We start from the raw sequence: 13290 nt of genomic DNA, 5'->3' as shown, positions 1-13290 counted from the left end.
CAGCTGATTTCTCGATAGCTATCAGAACATCTGATTCGTATACATTTTACTGTGCCCACTACATGACTCCTAAATGATACAAAATTCAGGTCTGCCTACCAGTGGGGAAACTGTTAAATGTTTTACCTATGATGTTGATTCTTACAACAATGGTTATTTTGTGAGTAATGATGCCTAATTTTTAGAAAACACTGCCACAGCAGACTTGCAAACTAAGCAATTTCCATTTGTTTGATTCTATTTTACTAAAATATTTCCTCAAAGCTGACGCCATTTGGAAGCTAAATTCAAATAAAATAAATAGTTTGAGGCCTAATGAGCTATTATGTTTGCTGCAACAGGGAGTAAAAATGTTTATTCTTTCGAATGTTAATAACCTAATATGAAATAAATTAATTCACCAAACTTGATCAAAACATACCCATAAGCAAACAAACTACAACAGTTTACTTATTCTCCATAAGAATAACATTCTAAACTTAACAGTTTTGGGAATTTTCTCAGTAACTAAGCACTATACGCTCAATAGACTAAAGTGTTTTAAGCTCTATGGGAAATGTGCTTAGTTTACAAGTTTACTGTGGTGGTGGATTAATTAATTTATATTCCTTTAATTTATTAGTTAATGTTGAAATTAGTTATGAACCTTTTAACAAGCCTTTGAATTTGCATTTAATTGGGGTTAAAAATTATATATTGTTTGATGTTTCTTTTGCTTTTGGAACTGTTCTACCTGTGATGAGAGGAAGGAATTATCGCTGCTGATTAATTTATTAGACTTGTTTACAGATAGTTTTTTGGTCATCTTTATTACTTCAGATGGACCTAATAAGTAAATAGGTGTTCAAAACTGTGCTAACACTGCAATAGGCCTGTCGGCAAAAAGAGCAAGTCCTGTAAATACGGCTGCACATCCCATCTCGCGCACGCCGACTTTTCTGTTGGCTGTAGGATTGCCAACCTGGCGATACGAAACATCACTGCTTCGCCGCCTGGCCTCAGACGCAGCCACCACAACATTACGGTAGTGACAGTTGCCGCTTTTATATTTCCAGGAACCACGTAACAGAGTCAACGGCTGCAACTCTTTGCGTAATATTAGGTCTATGTGAATGGAAATTAATTTTTACTCGTTAGACGACTAACAACAAATAAACATTCTGGGTAGCATGCAATCTATGTAACTGTGTATTTGTATTCATTTGTATTAATATTGATTATAACTTCGGAATAAATGTGTATTGCTTATTTATGTAATTGTTTTTTTATGTGGGATCTTGAGAATATGATGCATGAAGTTTCGAATCTAGACTCGAATTCTGAAATATTAGCGTCTAATCTCTGTTTAGATTTGTCGAACGTATCTGCTAACCATGCTGAATTTTTTTTTTTTTTTTTAATTAAATTTTAAATTAAATTTTGCTTAAGTGTTTAGAAACAAATAATGTTATGTTTAAGAATCAATTTGGATTTGTAAAAGGGAAATCGACAACTAATGCAATGTTTACCTTAAATAAAGTAGTACGGGCTCTAGACTCAGGAGAAAATGCTTTAGGGCATTTCTTTGATCTGAGCAAAGCCTTTGATAAACTGGATTCCATTGGGGCGAGAGGGCTGGCACATGAGTGGTTCTCCTCATATCTCCGTAAGAGGTAGCAGTTTATTGAGGTCAGAGGAGTTGACAGTTCTCGGTGTTCTCGACCCTTTGCCTCTTCACGGGACATCGTCACTTGTGGGGTTCCCCAGGGATCTGTCCTTGGACCTCTACTGTTCTTGATTTATGTAAATGAATTGCCTTCAAGTGTTGAGGCTGGTAGGTCTGCCTTTTTGCGGATGATACGTCTGTAGCCCTGTATAGCTCAACTGCCGAGGAATTGGACATACAATATTTTACTGATGCAAATAATATTAAGCAGTGGTTTGATTTCCATTTACGGAACCTCAATCCCAACAAAACTGAATTGCTCCGTTTTTCAATCCCAGGCAATCCTTCTACAAACATCCTTCTAGACGATGTAGAAATTGAGTCTTCAGACAGTGTAAAATTCCCTCGTCTAATATTAGACAAAACCCTTCTATTTCATGACCATGTCGACAATGTATGCATGAGAGTGGGGTCTGGCATCTTCCTTTTAAGGCAACTTGCACATTTCTCCGATCAGAATGTCCTTCTGACAGCCTATTATGGTGTCATCTTACCTCATTTGGTCGACGCAGTACCGACATGGGGATGCGAGAATGATAGAACTAGATTTTTATTTCAACTCCAAAAGAGAGCAATTAGAACTATCTTTAAAATCATTCCAAGAACTTCTTGTAAAGATTTCTTTTTGTGTTCATATATTTTAACTTTTCCTTGCTTGTATATTCTTAAAACACTCTCCTTTTTGCAAAACAACTTCTCTATCTTTGTAACCCCTAGATCTTGCCCATATTTTCTACGAAACAGCCTCGATCTTCAGATACAAAAGCATTCTACCAATTTAAAAAAATCTATATTATAACGGAATCCTGATCTTCAATGCTTTGCCGAATCATCTAAAAATTTAGTCAGACCCTGTAATTAAAAAAATCTCCGGAAATTACTAATGTCTAAATGCTACTACCGTGTCCGTGAGTTTATTGCTGACGGGCAGTCATGGGCATAATGAGTGCATTTCTAAACTAAATATAAAATGTAAACCAAATTTAAATAGCTTATGGCATGTAGGATAAGGAACTTTGTATATATTTTATGTATTACTGTAATTGACGATACCAATGCATGTAACTTATGTAAATCTGGTTATACATAAATAAATGACTTATGAATTATGAGAGACGGATCAATTAAAAGAAAAAAAAATAAAAGGTTAAATATTTACTAAATACTATGTGAAACTAGGTCACATTAAATCTAATGCCTTTGTTGTCAAGTTGGCACAATCTTACTTAATTGTGAGCTTTTACCGCACACTGGAATTATTTGCAATCACTAGTATATGCAAGAAATACGATGAAAAACCTTGTGATTTTTTTATTCACGATACGTTTTAAAACCAGTAGTGATTGTTGGTTAATTGTCATAATCCGGTGTTAACATGATTTATATCTTTACAACAAGATAGAATGGTTACTGTAAACCAATGCTTAATCGCAATGTTTAAAAACACCTAGCAGATTCTTTTAACTGTACAATAAAACAAAACCCCTGTTGGGATATGGTAAAAAATTGCGTTCTAGATACAAGTAGTGTAAATGTTGATTTAATCCTTTTGTAGTATTAACATAAATGGTAAACTAATACAGTTTTTGGAATTTCGTTTCACGATAGGTCTGTCCCCCAAAACTGTATAAATAATGATATTGACTAGAAATAATTATTGTTAACGGTCCAACTAAAACGCCCAAGGTACACGGGGCCGCAAATCTCATTATATTAATTAGTTAATTTATGCTAATATGCAAGGCTCGAGCAGTCCTTAAGAGTAGTATACTGAAACAGTAATCATCACAGACATGACAGTTTTTATGGTACAAATCATAAACAAAGCTTTTACTGTAACAAATCTTTATTACAACTAAAATATTCTTATCTTGTATTAGATAAACCTTATTCAGTATTTTACATACATACATCATGGTGCTATTACAGAAATTCATTTTCCTTCCGTATATTGTAAAAAATGCTAAAACGTAAACAGGGTAAAATACAATGAGTAGTGTACATTTAGCGCGAGGACTGAAATGAACGGGAGTAACTGTTACTCGCAACGGTTACAAAGAAGTAACAGTTGCAGTTCTCGGTGGATAACGACAGCTTATAAGAGCGGTAGTGGCAGATCCACAAGGATGTTGAGAGGAGGTATACAACTGGGGAGGAGCAGGTTGGGCATGGAACGGAAGATGAAGCAAGGGAACTGTTCCTCAGCAATTGCAATGGCCTTTCCGATACACAGCTCGTCCAACAACACGTTGTTGGTCACAGCAATCACCATGGAGTCTTCGTTGCAGCCTGTCAACAAGATTCAACAATTACATAGAGTTTTCAGAAGAATGTTACCATTGTATTTTGTCAACAACAAAACTAGATGAGATGATTAGCTGCAATACTGATGATAACGTACAGCATCTTTCACGTTGTGCATACCCCATCATAGGAGTACAGCATATGACAGGGCCTTTGTTGTAACTGCCTGCCGTATTTGGAACAATCTACATCTATCAATAAACTGCTTGATAACCGTCCCAGGTTTGTGATGAAAGTCAAAAAATTGTACTTAGAGCGTATGGCCACGGCTGGTGTATCATGGGACTGTTTTGGTGCTTGCGTAATTGCTGACTGAGAAATGGTCATGTGACCCTAACCTTGCCTGTTGAAATAAAGGATTTTCATTTCATTTCGTGATGGAAGCTGTCTCCTGATCCTTCGTCTACCAAGGCCAATGGTTCAAGTCCCGATCCAGCTCAAGGTAGAAAAGGGGCCAGGAGACAGGTTCCATAATACAGACTATAGGGGAATGAGTCATATGACTAGTTTAGTCATCATGTCCATGATGAGTGATTATTTTCTTTAACTATTTTTTTTTTAGATGTTGGCGGTCTTTTTTAACCTTGCCCGTCCACATAGACTACAGATCTGTGCGTGGAACGTATCCAGCAAAGCTTGCTCACCCCTTGAGCCGGTACAGTACGAAGGTGAACTGTACTGATAAAATGTTTGCGGCAGTGATCAGCATCCGACCCCACGTCATCGCTGTCTTGGACCAGAAGTCCGTGATGCTACCAACTGAGCCACCGACTCACCACATATGTAAATCCACACATATAAATGAGGTTCGATTAAATAAAGACTATGTTTATACTTTATATAGGGCGATTTTTATTTTTCAATTAGACCCATCCGTTCATTGTGACAAAGATTAAAAGATTAGTGTCTACTCCTTTAATCTATGATTGTGGTCCACCCGAAACTGATGATGATCGGGATTTTCTACCGAAACTACCACAATTCTCGATTTACTGTGTGAGTATTCACAGTTTATAATAGGTCTACACTATTCACACACTGTATCACATTGGGGCGTTTTAAAATATTTTAAATGAGTTCACAATTACGCTTAAAAACTAGTTATTTGTTGTGAAAAAAGATTGTAATTTAACATTAAGAAATTAACAACCTAATTGGTAATTTCGCCACAACGTAAAAGTAATTATTAGCATAACAAAACTCTTGAATGTATATTTGTTTTTGGTAATAATTTTAAAGCGCATAACCAATCAAAGTAACTTTTAAAATAATAGCTTTGTTGTACTGTATGGCCTATATATTGGACCACTTTATAAACTTTTCTATGGTAATTCATTAAAAAAAACTTTAAAGTGAACGAGACGCAAGATTTAAACACAAAATCTTAATGAGCGCTTGGAAACCACAACAACAATACTCACACTCGCTGCAGAAACATCTGTTTAGGATGTAGATAGGACTGATTAGACATTCCAACTCCTGTATAACAGCGGTCACTTCAAAGTCAAACCTGCACGGTCCACCTAAATAATGGAAACAATAGTTAGACATTATTGTGAACAAATCAGCTGTTCAAACAGTAGGAATATACTGTAGAACCTATGGGGTCAAAACATACTTTTGACCAGTGTGATAAACTATTTTATATTAATGAAATATATTTTGTTACACAATGATGAACACACATAAAATAAATGTAAACATAAGATAGTATACTTTCTAATTGGAAATATTTTTGCTGCATAATTAGAGGACGAACTTTTGGATGTGAGTAAATAGTTGTTTTGACACTACACAATTAAGGTAGGTTTTGGTCATATTTGTGATAGATTCAAATAAATAAGTAAACAAAATAATCAAGGAAATGTCAAATATTCATGTATATGTGTACGTTAGCACGATAATTCGAGCAAACATGATCATATTTTGACGAAATTTGGTATAAACGTGTAAACCTACATTTATTCGTACGAGTTCGCGAACCAGCATGATCGGACTATGGGAACGGGGGTTTATGGGGCGTTTTATGGAGTAAAAATTGGTATTTCTTGACCCAAAAAACATAAAATTTAGCAATTTCTTTCCAAACAATTTTGTAGAGCTTAAAAAACAAATAATTTAGTATATTAAAGCGTTACTATGCACCTAATGGTTACGGAGAAAATTCCAACAATAAGTAAACTGTTGCAGTTTGCTTGTTTATGAACATATTTCGGTCAAATTTGGAAAATGCATTTATTTATTTCTAAACTATTAAAATTAAAAAAAACCCACTCTACCCTCCCTGTTGCAGCAAACCTAAGTATTCGTTAAACTAATTCTATTTAATTTGGGAATAAATGTGATATTTTTAAGGAGAAATTTTGTAAATCCAATCAGGCAAATGGAAATTCGTTAGTCTGCAGGTATGTTGCGGTGGCCGTTTTTTAATTGTCATTTACCGAGAAAGAAAGTAAAGTATTCTTAATTGAAATTGTTTGGAGATAATAAAGCCGTCTTTTAGGTTCGCAAAACATGTTACAGTTGGTCAGGTTATTTTCGTGTTTCTATGGCTCAAGCAATTCCATTACCAAACAGCTGTTCAACAATAAGTGTAAAAAAAAACTGCAACATATTACGTAATATCCAAATTTGTATGGTAAGCAAAACTGTAAAACTTTCATTATACTACTGTTTTGTTTCTACAAATTGTATAAAGTTAAAATTATCAAACCCTTTTATACAAAAGGGATGATTTGTATAAATCGTGTAAAGTTTCAAAGCTTTTGGCACGTAAATTGGCTAGTAATACAAAATCAAACTTTTAAACCTCCTCATGAGACAAACTGTATATTTATGTGTGCAAATGTAAAAATGTTTATCAATTATGTGTTATTAAACTCCTATTCAAAGTCCTTGCTTACATGATAAGTAATATTTACCTTGAGCATTGAAAACGTTGTCAGCCACACCTGTAGCTTCAAAAGTCTTTATATTTCTGGTGCCATCTTCACTGGAAAATAAAACATTTTAGTTATATTTGATTTCATTTTATTTTGTAATAACATAAAATATATGCTAAATAACCAAAAGTGTGCAATCATCATATAGACCAAAACAGTAATAACGACGATTTAAACGCAGTTATGCTAACTATTTGCTGATAAGAAAATTTATTGAAGATGAAAAACTGAATAAAGTTACAGCTACCAGTAGGTAAAAGTACAACCTGGTCCAAAAGAAAAATGTCCAGGATTGTTAAGTCTATTTGAGTCAAGAGCTTTTTTCCAGACACCGGGGCATTTATTTTTCCAATTTTCAAAATGCAAAATGAAAAAAAAAAACCGCTGTGAATACACTATCTTCTGTTTATGAATCATTTCACTTACTACAAGCAAACTAATAAAGTTTAACAGTATTTTGCAATGTCACTGTGAGTTTTTGAGAGGACTAAATTCAACTCAGTGTTAGATTTTCTAAACAATGATAATAAAACTTACAAGACTATAGATCTTGAGAAGGCAGAGTCTCCATCTTCGTCAACGATGAAGGAGTAGCATACGTTGTCTATCCTGTAAACTTCAGCAGTTGCTACTGTGAAGACAACGAACATGAAGGGAGAAAACTGTAAACAGAGACATAAACAATCAGAATCAAATCCTTAACAATCCCAGTCATCATCTCCAACTAAAACGCTAACAACAACAGATGTATCAATTATCAAACATATTTAAAAAATAATCTTTGGATGTTGAAAGTAAACTTTTCATCTCATTGCAAAATCTGTTTTGGGATTATACTTATACTTTATACTTTTCTTTGAAATGGCGACCATAACAATGTAGGTATTTTAAGCCAAGTATGAATGGAGATGAGTGGCGCGATCTTGTAGTTTTGTTAGTGACTAAGGCCGACATAATCCTTAGACACAGCTGTTAATTAATAGCCCATTCAGCTAATAGCAACTAAGGGACCTACAGTTTATAGTAGAATCCGAACCACTTTTTTGCCTTGGTATATACGAATTGGTCTAATTATCAGGATAGTACTGCGGATAGTCGTAGTACTCACTCGTGCGGACGTTAATCCACACCAGGGAGTATCGCATCCACAGTGCATGCCTGTAAATATCCACAATTCGTGACCTCCTAGTAGCTGGATTACAGGACGACGCCACCCGTCATGTCCAGTTATTTTTAATCGTTTAAGCGTTTTGATGTATAAATATCCATCTCTTAGGTAAGAATTAGTTTGTTAGTGGTTATCATACCAGGAGACGAGAGGTGGTTTATAATCGAGAGGTAGTTAGATCGTCCAAAATTGGACTTATTCATTTAAAGTCAATTTAAATTTCAGTAAATATTAAACATCAGAGCACACTACATACCGGGCAGAAAATATACCTTAAAATATATTCAGGTGACTCATAAGAAAGGCAGATAGAATATGTCTCACCGCAAATTTAGACCTTTAGCGGTGTAGTAACATTTCGGCCAAACTCAAATGTAGAAAAACAGTAACACTTCGTCCCACTTGCTTTTACAGTTGATCAAATAAGCTATTTTGGAGTAACATTTCGGCCCGAAGAAAAATTTACATTGACCTAACCTAACCTTATGACAATTTTTTGCATAGGCGGACTTGGTTGAGTTTTAGATCAAACCTTTCTAGTTATGTGGAAATTGGTTAAAGTTTAGTTGAAAATTAACTTCGTCTAAGCCTTGCAATGAAATGAAATGAAATGAAAAATGTCTTTATTTGAGAGGCGAAGTTAGGACTTGCAAGTCCAGCTACCACTTCACTTCTAAACGAACGCAGTTTGTGGTGAGTCAATTTTGAATCTAATGCATTTTGTTAGTTTTTAAGTGTTGTCAGTTTTTACTATCCTCCAAAATAGTATGTGAAGACCTGTCAAACATTTTGGGGGGAAGTGTTACTAGTGAGCAGGCAGATAGTTGGACCGCAGGCCACATCTGAGCATTTCGGGCCGAAATGTTACGACACGAATCTAGCCACCCTATATTGGACATACCTCAGAGATGTCAAAGTCTACGGGCTCAACGAAGGAGCAACCCCTAGCCGGAGTGCAGCAGCTGAAGGGCCCACACCCGTTGTTGCACCCTGGTCGGCCAAACACCATGTTGTATAGAGAGGAGAACCCGTACTTAGCGTCTACGGTGGTCAAGCCAACCGCACACACCAGCGCCACAAACAACACCCCTTTCATCTTTGCGGGGCCACTGGACTAACTGTGGACAGGTATTAGGTTAAAACAAATCCACAAGAGGTAAAAATAAACTGTCTATGAACTATACAGGGTGTCCCAAAAAGAGTTGATCAAATCTACAGCTTAATATACGTGTTGCCAAGGGTCTCAGAGAAATCAGCTGTGGCTTATTTTAAAGCTGGTGTTTTTAAGTTTGTTGAGTACCATTCAACAGTTATCAGCTGTTCAATTGTTGTTAGCACGTTTGAATTTCCAAGACATTAAGTTGGAGGCGCAGTTTAAAGCACAGTTTATTGAATGGTTCATAGATAATGGTTTATGGTCAAATCTGTGATCAAGTGTATCGCTTGCCCATCTCAAAAATAGATGAACTGTAATCAAATTTAAGGGAAGCAATTGAGAAAATGTCTGATGAAATGTGCTAATATTGTGGTCATAGCTGGAACACTAACTTACTTTCTTCGAGGAAATAACGGAGAACATGTAGAGGTTAGGCGGTGAAACTATGGTAGGAAAACACTTAGGAAGTTAAGAGAAAAGTTGTATATAATGGTGACTTTTTATCTAAAATAATAGTCTTTATGCCAGATTACTTTTGATCCATTCTTTTTGGGACACTCTGTAAAACGTCGAAGTTTTGAAATCCAGTATACATGATCCCTACCCTGGTTTTCATTATATAAATTTCAGAATTCAGAGTAATAAAGAAATCTCAGGATACATTGTTAAGCATGTCGATTGGTAGTAGCTCTAAATCTGTAAAGCTTCTTGGTTTTTTATATGTAAAGTCATAGTAGTGGCAATCTAGATAAGTAATGTTCTATGATTGCATTGTATACTGTAAAGTTTATTTTCTTGATTTATAGATAGTTTCTGGGTTTCTAGATTTTCAAACAACAGTGGTCAGTGGCTTTAAGAACCATCATTGTTAATTTATGAATATGAACATGATATGTCAATTGTTTATAGAAAACCATAATATAAGACAATCATTCGAACATTTCTTATGACATTCCAGCTACAAAGAAAATATATTTCTTTTGTAAATATTGCGTAAGATGGTTAAATATTCAAATATTTACAGCGTCTTTCAAATTTGATTACTAAGAAGATTACTAAAATAAAAATTGTGTAATATAAAATTGATTTGCGTTGTAGTATGTGAAATCACATTCTGAATGCCTTGGTATTTTTCTTACTGATTCAGTACATTTACTTATCATATCAGACCATTAGAGTCGGTAGAAATATGTAGAACGGTAAAACAGTGAACTATAATTTATAGCGTTAAATTGGGCGCGATTATTGGGTCCAGTGTACTGAACAATTTTATTGATTGAATCATTGCTTGAACTTTAAGTTTGTACAGGGTGTTACAAAACTCATCCCTGCATTGTTATTTAGTTTTTATTTGCAGAGGTCTACATTTAAAATTCACGTTTCTATGTTTTACCTTTTCAAGTTTTAGATCATTAAATCCACATAATTTAAACCAGGTTTAAATTGTACCACCATTTTAAACACTATAAATTGAAAATAAATTGCATAGTCTCTCTAACCGACTTAGTAACCATGCTAAATTTCAAGTTACTTGATCGAATAAATGTTAAGTTTTTGAAAAATTTAATAAAGAACACATTTTGACGGACAAAAATATATTCACGCACTTTAGATCCATTTTCATAACGTAAAATAGGTTTGTCTGGAACAAGGAACGCACAAAAAGGGGATTTGGGCGTTTTGGGGTATGTTTAACCTCCCGTAAATGGTTTGTTTGACCTTTTTCATGAGCGAGTTGTGTCCTTCTAAACGAGCTTAGATTGCAAAATTGTTTGAATCAAATGCAATGGTTACATCAAATAATTTTTGATCTAAGAATCTTCATAAAAAAGTTAAAAAGGTACAGGATACATTGTGTATAAGAAAATAATATTATTTAAATACAGTACATCTATTTGTCTTTCCTCAAACCTAATGGCAACTCTAAAATGTATTTATGTGAATGTAAAATCTGATGCCTATCACTACGCTAAGGCTGTAAGAATTTGGCAACATTACAATGACAAATATAAAGGCTACACGTCTACTTGCCAATAAAGATCATTTAATTAAGTTCAATTTTAAATGAGTAATTTGTTGACCAAGCTACTATTATGTGTATAAACAAATATTAACAAATACAAAACTTGTTGAAACCTATTCATTTATAGAAAGGCGTTCCAATGCATTCATCAACGATTTTTTTTTAAATATTAAACTCACAAGTGCTTTAAAAATGATCAGGATAATCTTGGAGCGACTCTTAAGTTTTAAACAAACGGATTTTCTTCGGTTTTCGTTTCATTATGATTCGATAGGCTTATGGCTTATTTAAAATAAAACACACTCCGTGGGAAGATTCCAATTAGTTTTAGCAAACTAAGTGTATATAATTATACAGTGTATATAGATCCTTATGTAGTTTGGCATTAGTTCTGATTTAAAAAAAATATATATATATACTATTGTATGTGTGGATCTATGCATTTATGTTGAGTGTATTATTTTTAACTTCGTTATCATTACCTGAGCTCGCCAGTACAGTAATAGGATTTATAGATTGAGTTATTTGTAAAAACAAGATATGTTTAAGTGAGTTAGGCTATCTTAAAAATCGGGGTTTATTTAAGCTTCAGTAGTTATGGTTATAAATGGGGTTTGTTGAAGTGAATCATCGTTTAAAACAGGGGTAGTTTCAGATATATGGAAACAGTGTTGATTTAATAAATAAAGTACCTGGAAATCTTCGGCACTAGTGCTGATTTTAGTAAGTGAACTTTGAAAACTTTATTGATAAGAGTGATTTCATAAGGGTTGATTTTTCGAGGTAATCTTTACAGGAGTGTTTTTAAGTGGGATTTATTTGAAAATAATGTTGATTTAATTGCGTTATCTTCGAAAACTTGGTTTATTTTAGTCATTACTTAAAAAAATTGGGCAAACTTAAGTTATTGATCTTTGAAATTATGGTTAATGTCACTGAGTGATATTTAAAAAAAAATGGTTGCTTAATTAAATGCTTTTTGGAAATAGTGTTGAATTCAGGTAAGTTATGATTGAAAAATATTTATATGCAATCAACATAATTATTATTATGCATTCCTCTATTTCATCCACATATAAATTCAAAGTTATAACCAAAAAAATAAGTATCCATCAACTGGAATTCTTTTAAATTCAAATCAAAAGTGTACTCACCAATGGAAGAACACACATGGACACAGATAAATCCAAAAGAGAGCATAAATCGATTTAAATCCTCTTACACAATTACAAAATGTAAACAATTTTCAACACGTATTCATCCCATTAAATACATAAGAATCACATCATTTTCCTTCACGCATTTTGGAACTAGCATCCCCAAAAGGAGATTTTCTAGGTCAACCCCTCGATGGGATTAAGATTAACAAACTACATCTAAGAAATCATACACATACTCACAAGAAGTAGAGCTGGGCACAGGTTAGGCTACGCTGATAGAATTTTATTCAAGGAATATCACGGTGGATTTGGCTGTCAGTAGAGCCAATAAAATCATTTCTCTTACTACCTTATCGCGGTGTACGACAGTAAGGTACTTATTTACATTAACGCTAGCGATAGTTATGTTTGCTCTACTGTATTCTACCATTCCACTAGTACAGCGATGGTAGGTGAAAAATTCACCTTGGAATATTATTCGTTGATTCTAATGTTTCATTTATTCTACTCAGCAATATTTTTGTTTAGATTTCGTGTTGTATATCAACTTTGCTCTATGACATAACAAGTTTTAAACGAGGTTCAAAATTAAATTGTTTTAACGTTGTTTTAAGGGTTTATCGGTTATCGAGCGTGTATATACAGTATTAATGTTAACAATAAATGATCTGAAAAATGAGACTAAGTAAATCATTATTTAAATAACCAACAACGAGAACGAATAAATCAATTCATAGATTACAACCACATAAAATAACAACCTCCACCTGGGATATACAATTGTTACAATATTTTTAGAGATAGTTCTTTGAGCTTGTCATAAAAAGACAAA

The 13290-nt window shown here is 34.0% G+C and overlaps 1 protein-coding gene across 3 annotated transcripts; it reads right to left on the bottom strand.

Moving 5' to 3' along the window:
- Positions 1 to 3533: 3533 nt before the first annotated feature.
- LOC128998591 (uncharacterized) lies at positions 3534 to 12806 on the bottom strand. 3 transcript variants are annotated; one of them, XM_054424797.1, is made up of 6 exons: positions 12699 to 12806; positions 9021 to 9237; positions 7489 to 7613; positions 6931 to 7001; positions 5431 to 5532; positions 3534 to 3994 (listed from the first exon to the last, which is right to left on the bottom strand). In XM_054424797.1, exons 2-6 carry the CDS (start codon positions 9213 to 9215, stop codon positions 3801 to 3803), a joined length of 687 nt encoding a protein of 228 aa, XP_054280772.1. In that variant the 5' UTR covers positions 9216 to 9237; positions 12699 to 12806; the 3' UTR covers positions 3534 to 3800. The 3 variants fall into 3 exon arrangements, with proteins under 3 accessions (XP_054280772.1, XP_054280773.1, XP_054280774.1); XM_054424798.1 differs by having other exon boundaries at positions 12695 to 12786; XM_054424799.1 differs by lacking the exon at positions 12699 to 12806 and adding an exon at positions 12453 to 12554.
- Positions 12807 to 13290: the final 484 nt, after the last annotated feature.

This window comes from Macrosteles quadrilineatus, unplaced genomic scaffold (assembly GCF_028750875.1).
Source record: "Macrosteles quadrilineatus isolate MER2022 unplaced genomic scaffold, UCM_ALF_1.0 Scaffold_7__1_contigs__length_78375512, whole genome shotgun sequence".
Taxonomy (NCBI): Eukaryota; Metazoa; Arthropoda; class Insecta; order Hemiptera; family Cicadellidae; genus Macrosteles; species Macrosteles quadrilineatus.
The sequence above is the reverse complement of the archived record's forward strand: the minus strand, read 5'-3'. Positions and strand labels throughout refer to the sequence as shown.

What these genes read in the sequence shown, in the direction of transcription:
- LOC128998591 (XM_054424797.1), bottom strand. Translation starts at nt 9,215, where the DNA reads ATGAAAGGGGTGTTGTTTGTGGCGCTGGTGTGTGCGGTTGGCTTGACC. An exon ending in TTCTCAAGATCTATAGTCTT is followed by an intron (nt 7,002 to 7,488) that starts GTAAGTTTTATT and finishes TTTATTTTCCAG; the next exon opens with TGAAGATGGCACCAGAAATA. An exon ending in CAACGTTTTCAATGCTCAAG is followed by an intron (nt 5,533 to 6,930) that starts GTAAATATTACT and finishes TCCATTATTTAG; the next exon opens with GTGGACCGTGCAGGTTTGAC.